Source organism: Myotis nattereri, assembly GCF_964212035.1.
Source record: "Myotis nattereri genome assembly, chromosome: 2".
In the NCBI taxonomy this organism is placed as follows: domain Eukaryota; kingdom Metazoa; phylum Chordata; class Mammalia; order Chiroptera; family Vespertilionidae; genus Myotis; species Myotis nattereri.
Genome location: NC_138076.1, coordinates 17,969,732 through 17,987,920, shown reverse-complemented (window position 1 = coordinate 17,987,920; position 18,189 = coordinate 17,969,732). Strand labels below are relative to the sequence as shown.

Below are 18,189 nucleotides of genomic sequence, written 5' to 3'. Positions count from 1 at the left end.
GAATTCTTTCCAAGAATAAAGAGAAGTTTGAGTTGAATATGTTTTGGATATTTCAAAGGAAAACAATGATTTACCTATAAGATCTGGGTGATAATACTGATCGTCATCTAAACAGATCTCACTCACTCATATTTTGACTATGCCAACTTCTGACTGATAATAATGCCTCTGTACAACTCTCAAGGATGACACTAGCAGGGAATCCAGTTAACTGATTTCTGCAAAGCCTGAACACACAAATGATGTCTTATTCAAAACATTCTTATCATTTGACACCACTAACCACCCTTCCATATACAGGCCTACGTTGGAGATATTGCAGGGTAGTTCCCAGGCCACCACAATAGAGCAAGTATCACAATAAGCATGTCATAATATTTTTGCTGGGGACGGTCTTGCTTTCAATTTTGTAAAAGAAGCAACCTCTGTGAAGCGCAATGAAGCAAAGTGCAATAAAACAAGGTATGCCTGTAATTTCCTAAAAGTCTCTTCCAACTGTTGACTTTCATTCCTAGATTAGCATCTAATCTCATTCTCCCTAGATCATGGGCTAAAAATCAGTTCTTTTTGCTTTAGTTTACTTAGCTTACCTCCTTCTCAGAAAGAGCAAAGAAAAATGCCTACACTCTAAGAACTAGATTCACTCTTATATTTGGTTCAGATGATCTACATTTAATCTTCTCAGTGTCAATAACAAATTTTTAGAAAATAAAATTACAAGTCTCTAACATCAAATCAAATAAATTCTTTTCTTTTGGGACTATTACAATATTTAAAATACAAAATCCTATTGAAAAAAATAAAATTTCTACAAAACAATACCATAAATAGGAATCAGTTAGAGCCAATGGAAGAATTGAGATTAATTTGCAAATTATTTCCTTAAAAGTTACAATACATAGTAATTTGGGTTTGACTGTTTAAAATAATGGCAAATGCAGACACTGAGACTTTACCAATGGTATGGCTTCTGCAATAAGAAATATAAAATTACACATTTACAATGATGGCTGGACAAGTTTCTTCTCTCACAGGATCCTAAACATTTTGTGAATTACAGTGACTTTTTCAGTTGAGAACCAGCAACTTCATTTATTAGAAAACTTTTTGCTTTGTCTGATTAACCCTAGTTTTATTTCCCTTTGGGTGGACGCAAAAAGCAACCATCTACCCTAAAGACCACTATCTGATTACTAATCTGTTAAATCTCAATGAAAAAAAAACATTTAAAGTATCTTTTGAAACCCAGAAAAATAGGAGATATCACTATTGGTAAATCTGCAAAGCTACAAAATAGAATTCAGGCTGTCTTCAGTACCTTCAGCATAATGCCCTAATAAAATAAGAACTAACAGGAATCAACTTACGCTTGACACAATCCCCAACTTACTAGTAGCATGCAGAGTTGTATTCTATCCCAGTTGTGGACACCAGTGTCAAAAGGAAAATAGTAATTGTCCTGTTTAAGAGGATGGTTTTATTGATTATATGTTAAGCAACAAAAGCTACTGACTGCTCTTAACTAGTAAAAGAAAGAGCTTAACGTTTATAGCAAACATTTTTACACCTAGTTAATCCTTAATTCTTCTTTCAGGTCTCAATTTACCCTATCACTTCCTGAAGGAGGACTTTCCTGACCTTTCAACCGTAAACACACACCCCATTATATACTCACTACTCGATGCAACTTTCTTTCCTAGCACTTAACATAATTGTAATTTTACACATATTTGCCTGATCCTTTAAAAAAAATCTTCTGATGTGTGAAATTTTCAAACAGAAAAAGAGAGTAGTAAAATGAACCCTATGTATCTATAGTTGTATGATTCTGTGATTAGGATCCGCCATTCCCATTACACTGTAAACTCTATGAAAACAGATACCATATCTGCTTTTATTTATCACTGTATCCCCATCAGGAAGCGTAATGCTTGGAACACAGTGGGCACTAAAAAAGGGGGGCACTGTTAAATGATGAATAAATTAAAACTGTATTGGATAGGCATTCTCATAATTTTAATAAAATGGGATAATATGTCCATTCAAGAGCTCAATTTATCCAGCTACATGGAGGTGCATTTTGAAAATTCTTCATCTTGGCAGGCCCATCAGTTACCACATAGAAGTTTTTTTTCCTGAAATTTTCTCCCCTATGGATGAGAGAATCAGTTGCTAAACCCTGCACTGAAAAATTTTGCAAGGTGAAGTTTTCCTTTACAATATAAATTTCATAGAACTTAAGTGGCAACAAAATAGCTGTTTAGTATTTACATAGAATGGTTTTCCTGCATTTAAACACTAAACACTTAAATTCTTTTCATGACAGTCAATCAGTAAAGAACAACATGATTATCACACGCTGTCAAGGGCAGCTGGCATGCTCTCACAGAACTAACAAAGGAAACAAATAGTAAAGATATCCAAATAGGGATGATCAGAAGTCATTTGGAATGAGCTCCATGGGATGAAAAAAACAGTAATGAAATTAATGGCTTTCTAGGAACATATCCCAAGAAAACAGAAACACCAATCTGAAAGGATAAATGCACCCCTATGTTCATAGCAGCACAATTTACCATAGCTAAGATCTGGAAACAGCCTAAGTGCCCATCATCAGATGAATGGATTAGAAAACTGTGGTACATCTACACAGTGGAATACTATGCTGCTGTAAAAAAGAACGAATTCTTACCATTTGCAACAGCATGGATGGAACTGGAGAGCATTATGCTAAGTGAAATAAGCCAGTCAATGAAAGAAAACTACCACATGATCTCACTCATTTATGGATAATTAAGACCATTCTAAACTGATGTACAAAATAGATACAGAGGCAGAGCAACATTGAACAGACTGTCAAACTACAGTGGGAAGTCTGGGGAAGGTTGAGTGGGAGGGATAAGAGATCAACCGAAGGACTTGTATGCATGCATATAAGCATAACCAATGGACACAAGACACTGGGGGGTAGGGGAGGCCGGGGGAAGGTCAAGGGGAGAAAAAAAAGGAGACATATGTAATACTCTTTGTAATACTATAAGCAATAAAACAAAATTTTAAAAAAAAAACTTGAGAGCACCCAAGGAAAAATAAACAGCTCACCGGTGCACAATATTAGGAAATCATTACATGGGATCTGTGTTACATTCCCTATAGAATCCTGATTTAGTTAATTCTTCATACTAAATAAGGTCTGGCTAAAATAGGTCCTCTCCTCTGGGTGGCAGCACTTACCACAAATGTTCTTAGATGTCCTCTGTTTCTTTTTAAATGCACTTAAAGCACATGACTTGAAATTTTTGATGCTGCCTCAAATGCTTTCAAAACTTATATGGAAAGAAAGAAAAAAAATCTGCAAGTGTGAAAGCAATACATGTTTTTACCTATTTAAGCAAATGTCTGCTGGAGCCCAGAGTAGGTGACAAGAACTTTGAAGTCCATCCCGGCCAGCTCTACCTATCTCCTGGTAATAAGATTCCATTTCCTTAGGCGCACCATAATGGATGACTTTGCGAACGTCCGCTTTATTAATGCCCATTCCAAAAGCTATGGTAGCTACGACACACTGAGAATAAATAACAACATAGTTTGACAAACATTTAGCAGAACTAAAATCTTACATTTTTACCTTTTAATAAGAATAATTAGTTCATTAGCTAAAGTCCTTGGCATAAAACTGAATTTAATATGATTTTAACCAATCACTTACAGATTAAACGATTACCCACCCAATTTACAGATTAAGGATCAGTGATCATAAATTAGAACTTATTTCCTCTCTATAAAAATTAAAAGTGGTTTTTCTCTTTAGCGATAAGTACAAGTCACAAAAGAGGATCTTAAAATAATTATTATATTAAATGAGACTTTTGTGTTATGAAGTTTCAAAAGTCATTACCTGATTGCATAGTATTATAATATTTTCTAACACTGTTCTAAGATGAAAGGAAGTGACTCATTAAAAGTGGTAAAATAAAACATGAATTTATCTCTGCATCTTTAAAAGGATAAAACTGGTAGAACAGCTAATATACTGTAGTATGAAGATTTACATAATTTGAGAAATTTAAGGGAAGAATTAATGACAAGAACACAAAAAACTAAATAAAGATTTTTAAAAGTATTAATAACAATACATGAAATTGCGCAAGAAAAGTAACTATAATGTACTGCATGGCTTAGCAATAAAAACCATTTACAGATAAATAATTATGTATACATATTTGAATATATATTGGCTAATCAAAATTTTTATGCTAATATTGATAGGAAATGAGGTTAGATATAAATAGGAGGAATGAGGGGCTGATGCTTTTCATTGTAGATGTGTAGAGTTATTTAGTTCTTAATGTACATGCATAACTGATAAAAATTAAAATGCCTTTAAAAATGTGTTAATATGGACCAACATTAGCAAATAAAAAGAAAATGCTGTACAACAAAGGTGAGAGAAAAATAAATATAGGTATGGAAATATGTTAAGAAAAAGCTTTGAGTGATTAAGAGTAGGCAATTTTGCTGTATTTAAGAGTAAATAAGCAACATCATTCTAATTTTATTTTTTAAATGTTATGTCTTATTCAATTTTTCCAGCTTTATTGAGAGATAATTGACATATAACATTGTGTAAATTTAAGATATATAATGTGATGGTTTGATATACATACCTATTGTTAAATGATTATAATAAGATTACTTAACACATTTATCATCTCATATACTTCATTTGTGTGCGTGTGTGTGCGTGTGTGTGTGTGTAGAGAACTTTTAAGATTTAATTTTCATCATATGATACTAATCTTAGATGAGACCAACCTATTCTCTCAGGTGTAAATACAAGATATTTTACCAAATAATTAATTCAGCCCTAACCGGTTTGGCTCAGTGGATAGAGCGTAGGCCTGCGGACTGAAGGGTCCCAGATTCAATTCTGGTCAAGGACATGTACCTTGGTTGCAGGCACATCCCCAGTAGGGGGCATGCAGGCGGCAGCTGATAGAGGTTTCTCTCTTATCGATGTTTCTAACTCTCTATCCCTCTCCCTTCCTCTCAGTAAAAAATCAATAAAATATATTCAAATAATTAATTCACAACCTCATTTCAGAAAGATAAGAAATTCAAGCCATCTTGAAAGCTCAAATAAAATACAAAAGAACATAAAACTAAAAGTTAGGATTAAAAGTAAAAATGAATGATCATAGACTAAAAATGCAAATCTACACCCAAAGGTGGTTAGATTTGGTTATGAATAATCAGAAAGAAAAAAAGTTTTCTACAATTATAAAATAGAAAATACTAAGATTCTAAGGATCACCCAGTCCAAGACATTAAGAGCTAGGGAAGTGAGCCGGGAAGATGAGCTCTACTTTTATGCTCATACTAAAGTATAAATCAACTATAAAAAGACCGGAGTGTGAATATTGAGAATTCTGTATATGTATGCATTCAATAGGCACTCAATAAATACTCAATGGCAAGTAGTCAATACCAAAAGCACCAAACTATTTTATATAGATGAGGAAATGTATGTTCATCTCTTTAGAAGGTGTGTGAGAACTCTCACTTCGTATGTGCAACTTTAGAATTCTTTATAATGGCAAAGAAGGAGTACAATGCCCAGTTGTCAGACACAAGAGAAACCCTAATGTCAGCCTAGGGCAGTGGTCAGCAAACTGCGGCTCACGAGCCACATGCGTCTCTTTGGCCCCTTGAGTGTGGCCACGAAGTTTCAATCGCACTGTACGTGCGTGCCTGCACGTGGTATTTTGTGGAAGAGCCACACTCAAGGGGCCGCAGTTTGCTGACCACTGGCCTAGGGTGACACAATCAACATTAATGTATTAATTTTCATAATGTGGATAAAAACTTGTGACATCCTGCCATAAAAAGGGAAAATATAACAGCACATACATGCATATACCCTTCCGGTATTAGGTTTGATGGGTGATTGCTGTGAGGCTTTAAAGCCATATTAAGAGCAATGTTTCAATGAAGCTGCATCTTGGCAGGAAGCCCAGAAGCATCCAACAAGTCTCCCAACACAACAAATTATATGTAGATAAAGTTTGTCCTCTCTCGTGTCTCTTAGGAGATGTTTTTACCCAAATGAACAATGAGCAATATACCATAATAGATGAAATCATGGTCAGTTCATGGCTCAAACACCAATTGTAAAGATTCAGTAAGCAGCAGCTAATATATTTTTAAAATATATTTTTACTTATTTCAGTGAGGAAGAGAGAGGGTGAGAGAGAGAGAGAGAGAGAGAAACACCAACGATGAAAGAGAATCATTGATAGGCTGCCTCCTGCACACCCCCCACTGGGGACTGAGCCTGCAATCAGGGCATGTACCTTTGACCAGAATCAAACCCAGGACACTTCAGTACACAAGCCGATGCTCTACTCACTTAGCCAAACCAGCCAGGGCCAGTTAATACATTTTATCTGACGATTTTCAAGCTCCTGAGATAATAAAAGTATAAGCATTTAAGAATATGGATAAAATCTCTATTCTAGGCAGCTGTGATAGCAGTTCATATCTCTAAAAAGAAGAGGAAGAAAGAGAATAGATACTTTCAGGCAGATGTGCAATACAACAAGACAATTCATAGAGAATTTTATAGGGAGAGCACACACACCAGACATGAGTTAAGTTGTTTGAACAGTTAACAACCACCCCAAAGCAATACTGAGGGGGACTGGCCCACAGGCTTACAGTGATTGGATATGATGCTGACGGGATGAAGTTGTTGACTTAAAACCTACTAACGTGGCTTGAATTTAACTCTTTTCAAATATTCTGTATGGCACCCAGGGAACCAGGATTCCAATCACTACAGTTTGAAATTATGACATAACTTCAACCACTGTAACTCTTCACAGTAACTTCATGGATACCCTTCCTCTCTTCAGTTTTTCTTCTTCAAATCAAACCTACTTAGTGTTACCAGTCTCATGTTTCTATAATATATATTATCTTGCCCAGAAACACAGAATAGACGGTTCTCAAACTTCATTCTGCGGAGCTCTGGGGATTATAAGATGCCCACAAGGACTGTCTTAAAGATAAGGAGGCTCTTGTACCCCTTTCTTTCTCACATCAACTTTAATAAGAATTATTCTACTTTAACCTGCCTTACCTATTATATAAAATTTCATTTAAGTAAAAAATTACAAGGCTAAAGTAGTCTGGACAATGGAGAGGCACTTCACACCAATCCCAGCCTGCCTCTTTGTAAGTTTTAAGGCCCTGGCCAACCAACCCACTCAACTTTCCTCAGTCTCTAACAGCTCTGGGTCTCTAACAGTTCCTCCTTCCTTTGTACCTTTACTCTAAGTCATTCCTACTCCACACTCTCTCTCTCTCCAAGCATTCTGAACTATATACAATTTCCTGCACCCTCATTTCACAGGGCTTTGCACATGCTAGCCCTCCTTCCTGGAATTCTATAAACAATTTTCCTTTTCCTTCTTCACTTACTGGCCTTGCACACTTGACAAACTTCTATTCATTTGTTCAGACTCTACTCAAATTGCTTTTTCCTGGGTGGACCATCCCCATTACTTAACCCACATAAACAGATAGCGTTCCCACCTCTGTGCACCTAAGCACTATATACAGGTTGCTAGCCATACTAGTCTGTAACAGTTTGTTCACATAGCTACCTCCCACATTAAACTCTGATTCCCTTTATTAGAGCTGTTTTATGCTCAATGTAAAGAAGGCATTCAATAAAGATTTGGTAAATAGAGGAATATGTTACCACTATGGAGGATAGAGAGTAATGATGATCAATCTTCACCTGAATTTCATCTCTCATGAACTTATGATGAACCTCTTTCCTTGAACTATTATTCATGCCTGCATGGTATGTTCCACAGGCTAAGTTCAATTTCCCAAGTTCAACTGTAACTTGTTCTGTCATTTTCCTGGAAGGACAATAGATGATAGTTGGACCTTCAAATTCCCAGGCAGAACTAAAGAAAAAGAATATAAGAACAAATATATATATGATTCAGACCAGTTTAAATTTTATCTATTTCATTTTTCCTTTTAAATTTTTTAATTTCATTTTAATTAAATTTTAATTTAATTTTCCTTTTAGTAAAAGACTTAAAGAAGAAAGCATAAAGAAAACAATGATATATTTAACTACATAAAAATCTAAAACATTATGGTGGGTCAAATGTGAAAATGAATTATGTTAAACCCTAAACACCTTTGACTCAGTTTTTGTCCAAATTAAAACCAGAGACAAGTTTTATTTATTTAAGCAGAAGCCTTGATAAAAACTTAGAAACTATTGGAAATGCAATTTCCATACTTTTGGAAATACAAAGCACTAGTTTAACAATTAGTCTTCATTTACATAAGGTAAGTAAATATTTACATAGGAGAGCAAATAAAATTTATAATACATTATTCTTATTCTCTCTTGTGATCATAAAATTGAGTTTCTATGTTTACAGAAAAAGCAAAAGCTTTCTTGTAATATTATAAGATCATTTATAGTTCAAAGAAGTATTTACTAGTAATCTTGAGACTATGACTGTCATAGACAACATTTATTAGAAAGTCTGTTTTAAAAACCTGTGCTTATTTACTAAAAGTGTAAATGATGATTTCCATAGACCTTATTTAATTCCTTAATATATTCATTTCCATAAATACATTCACTTCCATAAATACATTCATTTATGATGACTTAATGAATATAAAAATAATGTTCTATTTTAGATTTAGGAAAGGTTATTTAATTTCTAATACATATATCCTTTGACACAATTTCAATTTTAGTAATTTATTTTACAAATTTACTTACACCTTGGCTAAAAGACACATATACACAAATATTCATAGCAAAAGTATAATAGTGAAAAATAATCTAAATGTTGATTATTATATACATTCAACTATAAAATACTAAGCAAACATTAAAAAATAAATGTAGCCCGGCCAGTGTGGCTCGGTGGTTGAGCATCAACCTATGAACCAGGAGGTCATGGTCAGGTCACATGCCCGGGTTGCACGCTCAATCCCCAGTAGGGGGCATGCAGGAGGCAGCCTGTCAATGGTTGTCTCTCATCATTGATGTTTCTATCTCTCTCTCCCTCTCCCTCTCCCTTCCCCAAATCAATAAAATATTTTTAAAACATTTAAATGCACATAAAACCTTCAAGAAGGACTATGGCAAAATAATTAAAAACATAAATAGAGGGGGGAAAATTAGTGAGTAATTACAGAGTATTACTGAATAAGCTACTCAAATTTTTAATAGTGACCAAATGGGGCTTCCATATCAAAAACTCATAATACATAACTTCATGGAGTGAGATAAAATACAAATTATTACTTCTAGAAATTATTTTTTAATGTGCAAAAATCTCACTTAAGCATTTTTTTAATTTTTTTTATTGCTTAAAGTATTACAAAGGGTATTACATATGTGTCCATTTTATCCCCCCGCCCTAGACAGTCCCCTAGCCTCCCCTATCCCCCAGTGTCTTATGTCCTTTGGTTATGCTTATATGCATGCATATAAGTCCTTTAGTTGATCTCTTACCCCCCTACCTCCTGTCCCCCAACCCTCCCCGGCCTTCCCACTGCAGTTTGACAATCTGTTTGAGGCAGCTCTGCCTCTGTATCTATTATTGTTCAAAAGTTTATAATGGTCTCTATTATCCATGAATGAGTGAGATCATGTGGTATTTTTCCTTCATTGACTGGCTTATTTCACTTAGCATAATGCTCTCCAGTTCCATCCATGACGTTGCACATGGTAAGAGTTCCTTCCTTTTTAGAGCAGCATAGTATTCCATCGTGTAGATGTACCAGAGTTTTCTAATCCATTCATCTACTGATGGGCACTTAGGCTGTTTCCAGATCTTAGCTATGGTGAATTGTGCTGCTATGAACATAGGGGTGCATATATCCTTTCTGATTGGTGTTTCTGGTTTCTTGGGATATATTCCTAGAAGTGGGATCACAGGGTCAAATGGGAGTTCCATTTTCAGTTTTTTAAGGAAACTCCATACTGTCTTCCATAGTGGCTGCACCAGTCTGCATTCCCACCACCAGTGCACAAGTGATCCTTTTTCTCCACATCCTCTCCAGCACTTGTCGTTTGTTGATTTGTTGATGATAGCCAGTCTGACAGGTGTGAGATGGTACCTCATTGTTGTTTTGATTTGCATCTCTCGGATGATTAGTGACTTTGAGCATGTTTTCATATGTCTCTTGGCTTTCTGAATGTCCTCTTTTGAAAGGTGTCTATTTAGGTCCTTTGCCCATTTTTTGATTGGATTGTTTATCTTCCTTTTGTTAAGTTGTATGAGTTCCCTATAAATTTTGGAGATTAGGCCCTTATCAGATATGACATTGGCAAATATGTTTTCCCACACAGTGGGTTTTCTCGTTGTTTTGTTGATGGTTTCTTTTGCTGTGCAGAAGCTTTTTATTCTGATGTAGTCCCATTTGTTCATTTTCTCTTTAGTTTCAAGTGCCCTAGGAGCTGTATCAGTGAAGAAATTGCTTTGGCATATGTCTGAGATTTTGTTGCCTTTGGATTCTTCTAGAATTTTTATGGTTTCCTGTCGTACATTTAAGTCCTTTATCCATTTTACTTAAGCATTTTTAAGAAAGGAAAAAAGTTAACCAAAATGTGGATATTGTAATATCCTATACATTAAGACCCTAATTTAAGAAAACACAACTTGTTATGAAAAGATAGCAAAGATACTTAAAGGGAAAAAAAAAAAACAGTAAAAAATGGATCTACTGTGAAACTACTTCTGCATAAATTTAATAATACTGAAAACTAGAAGTGCATATCTGCACAGTACAGACACAGAAAAGTTTATAAAGCTGAATGACAAAATATCAACGGTGATTACAACTGAGGGATGAGATTGGAAGACCAAAGTACTCTGAAATTTATATGTGTCTATATTGTTCAAATACTGTGTCACTTTTTAAATTTTTAATAAGGAGAATACATAATAATTTGAACTTATACAGCAGAAAAAACAAAAGAGTAAAAATGTCTAATACCAAAGGATTCATTACTTTGCCAAGTCGTTTACTTTTTAAAAAGGCTGTTATTCCCCCACAATTTCCTAAGGGGGAAAATCTATCTTCCATTAGATTAGGGAGGTGAGAGAGGCTTAGCTATCAAATTTAAATGTATCATGAATACAGAAAACAAGGTCAGAATTTAAGAAACATGTTAGCTCAATGAATAGAAAAAATGAGAATACTGATTTTTTAAAATGGCAGAATTAAACGAAGGAAAGAAAATGGAAATAAAAAGCAATCCTTTGAAGTTTTAATACCCTCCATCTCACTGCTCCTTAAGAGGAAAACTTCTACTTGCCTAAGATCTGTAGAAAGCATTCTGACTCCCAATGATTCCCTGCTACAATTACCCTCCTTGGAGGACTGAAAAGGAAGTACAAAATCCTCCTTGACTTGCTTTCAGAAAACCCACTGTCACATTAAATAGCAAAATCTTGGATGGGCTTGAATGTTAGGCTAAGGAGTCTGGACTTTAGTCCACAGGCAAGAGGAAGCCACCAGAAAAGAACACCAAGATTTGGGGATATGCTTTCAAATGACAAATCTGACAATTATGTAGAGAATGCAACAAGGAACACTGAGGAGGAGGAAGGTCACTCACATGAAGTGCCTAGGATAGTACTTGGCACATAATATTGTCTCAAAAGTGTTTATTAGAAGATGACTTTAAAAAATTCCCTAAAACTCAAGTTTGTCATATAATTAGTGAAATCGATAAAATTCAGATATGAGACTCATTTGTTTATGTGTTTACTTGTCAATTATTAAGAGTGTATGTCCTACTGGGCTGGTGTGGTTCCGTTGGTTGAGCATGGTCCCATGCACCAGGAGGTCGAGGGTTCAATTCCTGGTCAGGGCACACGCCTGGGTAACAGGCTCAATCCCCAATAGGGGGTGTGCAGGAGGCAGCCAATCGATGTTTCTCTCTCTCTTCCCCCCTCCTTCCTTTCTCTCTCTCTCTAAAATCAATAAAAACATATAAAGAACTCTTTAAAAGAAAGAGTGTATGTCCTATTCAAGCAACAGCCTGAAGTATAAAAATATTAGAACTCATTTCTTATTTCAAAAATTATCGCAGTCACTATTTTGATCATATAATGCCACGCTTGACTTGAACCAAAGCTAAGTAGAATTTGAAGTATGTTAAGAACACATTAGAAAGAAATAGAAAAATAAAATAATTTTTTTAAAAGTTACCAAAATTTATCAACCATGAAATCCTCACCTTGTTTTTTGGACAAGAAATTGCTTCAGATCCTGAAGGATGTTTCCAGTTTTTTGTCCAACTTCTAAATACAAGTTTGGTCTATCAAAACCAGTACAGGTAATCTGAGGATTCTTCAGGTTTAAGCAACGGACAATATCTTCCCGGATGGAGGAACTTGCAGTAGCAGTGAGAGCAACTATTGGAACCTGAATGAAGTTCATCAATTTTTCAAAAAGGAGAGAGCTAATTAATTCCTAAAAATTCTACTGCCTTTTTACAAAGACACTGTGAAACAATGACAGAAGAAATAGTGTTAAAATCCAACTTTCAAATTAACTTTTTTTGAGAAGAAAAGAAACTTCCTACTTCTGTGTTTCTCAGCCTCTAAAATACATTTACATTTTAAAAATCATGAATCATTTAAATAATATACTAAATCCATTAGATTTCAAAATGTAGTCTACCTTGCCTTATTAAATTAAGGCTTCTTACTAGCTATCTACCTTTCCATTTATTTTTTTTCATATTTGTATATGTATTTGTAACCGTGCTGCTATAAATGGGGGTTCTGTTATGCCGTGTTTTTTATTAATCTGTAATTCACAAATTATAAACTCTTTCATTCACTGGAAATCTAACTATGCAAAGCAATGAATCTTTTTTTGTCTCTGATATTAAATATATTGGTTTATAGCTTCTCAGATCTAGAAGCAAAGCTCTCAATGACCAGAATATCCTCTCTCCAATTTCACTAAGTAAATCATGACATACTACAAATAAGAAAAATGCATAAAATGAAACATCTATTATTAATTGACTCCTTGAGCAACCAAGTCATGTTCTATTTTCAGCTTAGCACAGACTTTTTGACTGGATTAGCAGCCAAAGCTGGAGGCACAGCACATACCAGGAAAAATATGAATACATAATCTTTCAGAAATTCTAAATAAGTTATAACAACATACCTCCCATGAAACTAGATTTAACATTTTTGTCCCTATTCTCATAGGGAGTTATAATCAACTATGCTATTGTTTCATACTCAGAAAAAAAGTAGACTAGGTCTTAAAGTTGTTCCTAAATCATTAGCTGTTCTATATCCAAGAATACAACTTTCTTAAAATACTCTTTTTTTTTAGAGAGAGAGAGAGAGAGAGAGAGGGAAACATCGATTTGTTGCTCCATTCTATTTATGCATTCATTGGTCTTCAATAGTTGATTCCTGTATGTGCCCTGACCGGGGATCGAACCCACAAACTTGGTGTATCAGGATGACACTCCAACCAACTGGGCTACCAATATCCTCATAAAATTGCTCTCAGATATACTACATCTACTTTAAAAATCAGTGTAAGCAATTCTCTTTTATGTAAGTGAAAATGTATGTGCAATTTTAAAAAAAAAAGCACTTATAGAATTTGAAAAATAATTTATTAAAAACTAAAAACTACTTTTACAATCAATATAGCTCTAATAAAAAATTATCTCAAAGTTCATGTAAAAAGTGTCAACTATGTTTGGGAGTCTTTTTTTTTCTTTCATGGAAAAAATGTAACAAAACCAATTTGACCAGGTGATTAGCATTTTTGCATCCCTATCCTTAAATTATTTAAAACAGTAACCCCCCAAATTAACGTCATTAATTTCTGGTTTATAATCAGACAGTTCTCTGAATTTAAAGAATACCTGCCTTACAGTTTAGAGATGAATAGGCCAATTTATAAAGAAGTTAGATTCTCTAATCAAACATATAAAATAAAAATATTGATATCAAATATAAAACTAAGAACAAGGGAAGTTTAAATATTAGGCATTCTTGGGACATGCACATTCTCACCCACACAGCAACAAAGCATTTTCATCAATTTAAGTGCTTTACTGAAACAATTTATAAATGCACTAATAAAATACCTGCTGTTTAACTGCATACACAGATAAAGAAAGAAGTTTCCAGGATAAAAACTATAGGAAAAGAGGGTTTAGTTTGGTTCTAAGTACCATATGAGTGGATGGGCAATGCATGTCTGAAAATAAGGAAAGAAGCATGAAACATGACACCTCTTGAAGAAGTTAACAGAAAAATCAGGCAAAATAGCAGCACATTAGTGAAAACCTCTGGCTTAGACTCAGTTGCCTGAGTTCAGATCCTGCTTTTGCCACTAACTAGATGTGAGATTTTGAGCTGTTTGTTTCACTTTCTAAACTTCGGTTTCCTCATCTATAAAATGGCTACAAATAATAGCAACAATCTCATGAAGTTATTATGAAGCCCAAATAAAACATATTGTGTACTGAACATAATGCATAGTACACATTAAGCACTCAAAAAGTTTCAGATATTACTGTTATTGCAACAAGTAAAAAGAATTCTATACCAGAACTCCAGAGCCCTGGGCACTGCTCCCAGATTTGCCACTGACTTTGGCAAGGGCTAACTTCTCCTGGCCTCAGTTTTTTCATCAAAATAGAGAGAACGCTACAAGATGTTAGGCTCTCTTCTAACAAAAATTCCCATTTGCCACTAGAAAATCCCTACTCAAGTGACCTGCTAACAGTGGGGGAAAAAATCACAATAAATTCAGTCTTTTGTCTCTAAGATTCTAAAAGGTTACAATTAAGAATGTTGCTTCCATAAACAGAAAATAGAATAAAGTAATGGAATATATTAAACTTAAAGAAACAACAATTATTTACTTTCACTTCAGAAATGAATAGAATCTTTTCTCTTAGAAGCTTGTTGTGCTTTATGACATTTAAAATTTATAAATGAGGATAAAGCTTAAAAATAATATATAGGTTGGTTATGAGAAAGGTGACCATACATCCTGGTTTGCTGGGACACTCCCAGTTTTTGCTGTCATCACGACATAATTATTAATAGTTTGCACCCATTAATTATCAAAAGCAAACTGGGTTGGATGGTAATTATACTGTCACCTATATAAAGTTCTTAACTCATAAAACTCTTATTCTTTAAGCTGGCAAAAATGTTTCCTTGGTAATAAGTATCAAGTTTTATTAAAACAAACAATAAAATAGAAATTAATCTTGTGACTATAAATTTAGGGATGACTTAGTCATATATATACTTCAATGGTAAATAACTACAGACTCAGAGAATACAACTATTCCATCTGCTTCTAAATTTGGGTCATGTTGCTAATCCTAACTCTATACTCCATAATACTAAGGTAGGACAGTAAGAAGCTAGGAAAATTCCTAGGCAAGAGGAATGGGGAAACTGAGACAAAATAATTTAACAAAACCAAACAATTTGAACAACTTACAGACAGCAAAACCTTATCTTCCTTGACCAAGGACACACGAGAACAAATGGATTCTACCTCTCCTCCCTAACCAGAGAATAAGTATCTTAAATTACTCTGGTTAGAGAGATAGGCAACAGAGACCCAATTAATGCCAGTTGTACCAGCCAAGCCCAAGGACAGATGAAGTCTGGGGAACAAATAACAAAAGCCCGATTCAATCCAGACAGACCCAAGATAAAAGTAACACAGTAAAGCCAACCAAAGAATAATCCAAAACTCCCCTATATGCTCATTCAGATGAATCAGCATATTATAAGCGCACCTGAAAAGCTGATATTCTTCTGAAACTCTCCCTCCCTAAATTTTGCACCCACAGAAGAGAGATAAAAAACCTCAAGACTAAGGATGCCAGTGTGGATTCTCTCTGGAGTACGCACAGGACATTTCTCGGACATGAACTTTTTATTTTCTTTCTCTTAAAATCTAAGCGCGCCCACAAGACTTACAATCAGGGGAGCAGTGGAGCTCCTGGGCTTCCCCCTGAACCTGTCTCCAAGTCCCTCTCTTCCCTGATTTGCCAGGGAGCTAAAAGTGGTTCCCAGTGGCTCACTTCTTCCACTATGACCTTCCCACTGAGCAAACAGCAGTCTTCCCTTGGCTCACTTCTTTCATATAACGTGTCTAAGAAGCCAAAGCAAAGCACTACTCTCTCCTGTTATTTCTTCTACCTCAAGCTCTTCCTTAGTTTCACTGACCCCAGCTTTAATAAATGTACTCTCAAAATCACCCGGACTCATGTTGTGAAATCTTTCCTGCACACACTTGGGCTGGTCTGAGGCAGACCTGCTGCGGGCGGTCCTTGTCTGTTAACATTCTCCTGCTTCATTCATTCATTCCAATTAGTTACTGAGTGTGTACTATACACTGATCTTTGTGAAAGGACTGGGGAGAAAGTAATGGAAAGAAGCGCCATGTCTCCTGGATCTCACAAGTTCTCTTATTTGGACTTGATGGGAGTTTAAGACTGATGTAGAGCTTTCTGCCTGGGTGCTCTTTCTTCTGACTCTCTCCAAATTGGAATCTGTATACCAAACAGTTTAGTGATTTCTTTGCTATTTTTTAATTTATTGAAGTAATGTGGTGTGAAGCACTGCAGGTTAACACCAATTGTCCCAGTGTAATTGCAGTGGGAAAGAGAAAAAAAGACACTGAGAACAGTGAGGGAAATGGGAGTCCCACAACCACCAGGTGGCATTTCTCACCACTTAGCTAATAAAAAGGATTCAGGAAAACACTAGGGGAAAAAGATTTCGGAGCCATTGCTTGACAAACACTCTGCGCTATACTGAATCATCCTAAGAAATGAAAATTTTCCAATGGAGTCCAAAGTCAGACATAATAAAAGACTTAAATTCAACACTAAAATGTGTTTAAGAGCTGCATAGAATATTTAAAACTCCTCTAACACAATCCTTCTAGATTCAAAGGCCTAGGAAAGGACTACAGAAAGCAATCTTCTTAGTATCCAAAAGCTTATTTTTTTAAAACCATTCTAAATTACTGGAAAGCAGTCCTAAGGTACACTGGCTTACTGACTTTCACCATACAAATATCTTCTTTTTCTATACATGTACCATTAACATTATTGATCTTTCTATATCATTCATACTGTTCCACGTAACACGAATTGTTTGGTGTTATTGCTCCTATTTTTATAGGTATAAATCTAATCTCCTTTACTGGAGTATGAGCTATTTTAGGGCAGAAACTAAGTTTTATATTTATTTCAAATTGTTTGCTTTAGAAACTAGCAGTTTCCCACTGTGTAGCTATTGGCCAACTCTTCTACTTACTACCTGTGGGAGAAAGTTACTTATCTGATTATCAGTTTCCACATCAGATTCATTTATTCATTTACCCCATTATTTATGGAACACCCACAATATGCCACATACCGTTCTAGATTTCATAAACCAATCCATCAAAAACTCCTCCCTAATAGGAATATGAGAAATATTGAATGTTGAAGGAGGGGTTAATTTGAAATTTTCCTATGGTGGCCTAGGAGGCCTAAATAAGTAATATTTCAGCAAAGACCTGAGAGAAGTTAAGGGATCACACCATGTGAATTACCTGGGTGAAAATAGTCAGGGACAGGGAAGAGCAGGAACAAAGCCCTAACATAGGAGCATGCTTGGCATGATTGCAGAAAATCAAGAAGAGAGTAGCTGGAACCTAGCAAATGAGGAGACAAATACTAGAGGATGATGTAAAAAGACATTGTACTTGGCAAGCTTACCAACGGGAATGCTGCCTTTAGAGAGCCCAACTCCCTGAATGAATTTCTAAAGTCATGACCCCACTCAGAAATACAGTGAGCCTCATCCACAGCAATCAGAGTAATACCTAGTAAAAGAAGAAAAAGAAATAAGTGGGGGAAATAAAGTTCAAAAAGGAATAACTTCATCTAAGTCAATATTACCTTCTTCACTCAGAATATATATTACAGAAAGAATAAGTAATCAAATCAAACTATTTGGTTCATACAAAAACACAAGCATAAATAGCATCAGCTAACACCAAAAATCATTACTGAGAAGAGCGGGAATACATAGATTAAAAGTGTATGGAGGAAAC

General features: G+C 35.1%; 1 protein-coding gene across 1 annotated transcript in view; it reads right to left on the bottom strand.

The window, feature by feature from the left end:
* The window catches only part of WRN (WRN RecQ like helicase), a 129,066-nt gene that overhangs the window by 51,144 nt on the left and 59,733 nt on the right, over window positions 1–18,189 (bottom strand). Inside the window, exons 17-20 of the mRNA XM_081083049.1 lie at window positions 17,852–17,958; window positions 12,302–12,489; window positions 7,805–7,979; window positions 3,384–3,565 (exon numbers count right to left, since the gene is read on the bottom strand). Coding sequence (XP_080939175.1) covers window positions 3,384–3,565; window positions 7,805–7,979; window positions 12,302–12,489; window positions 17,852–17,958 — 652 coding nt within the window. The remainder of the gene's footprint in view (window positions 1–3,383; window positions 3,566–7,804; window positions 7,980–12,301; window positions 12,490–17,851; window positions 17,959–18,189) is intronic.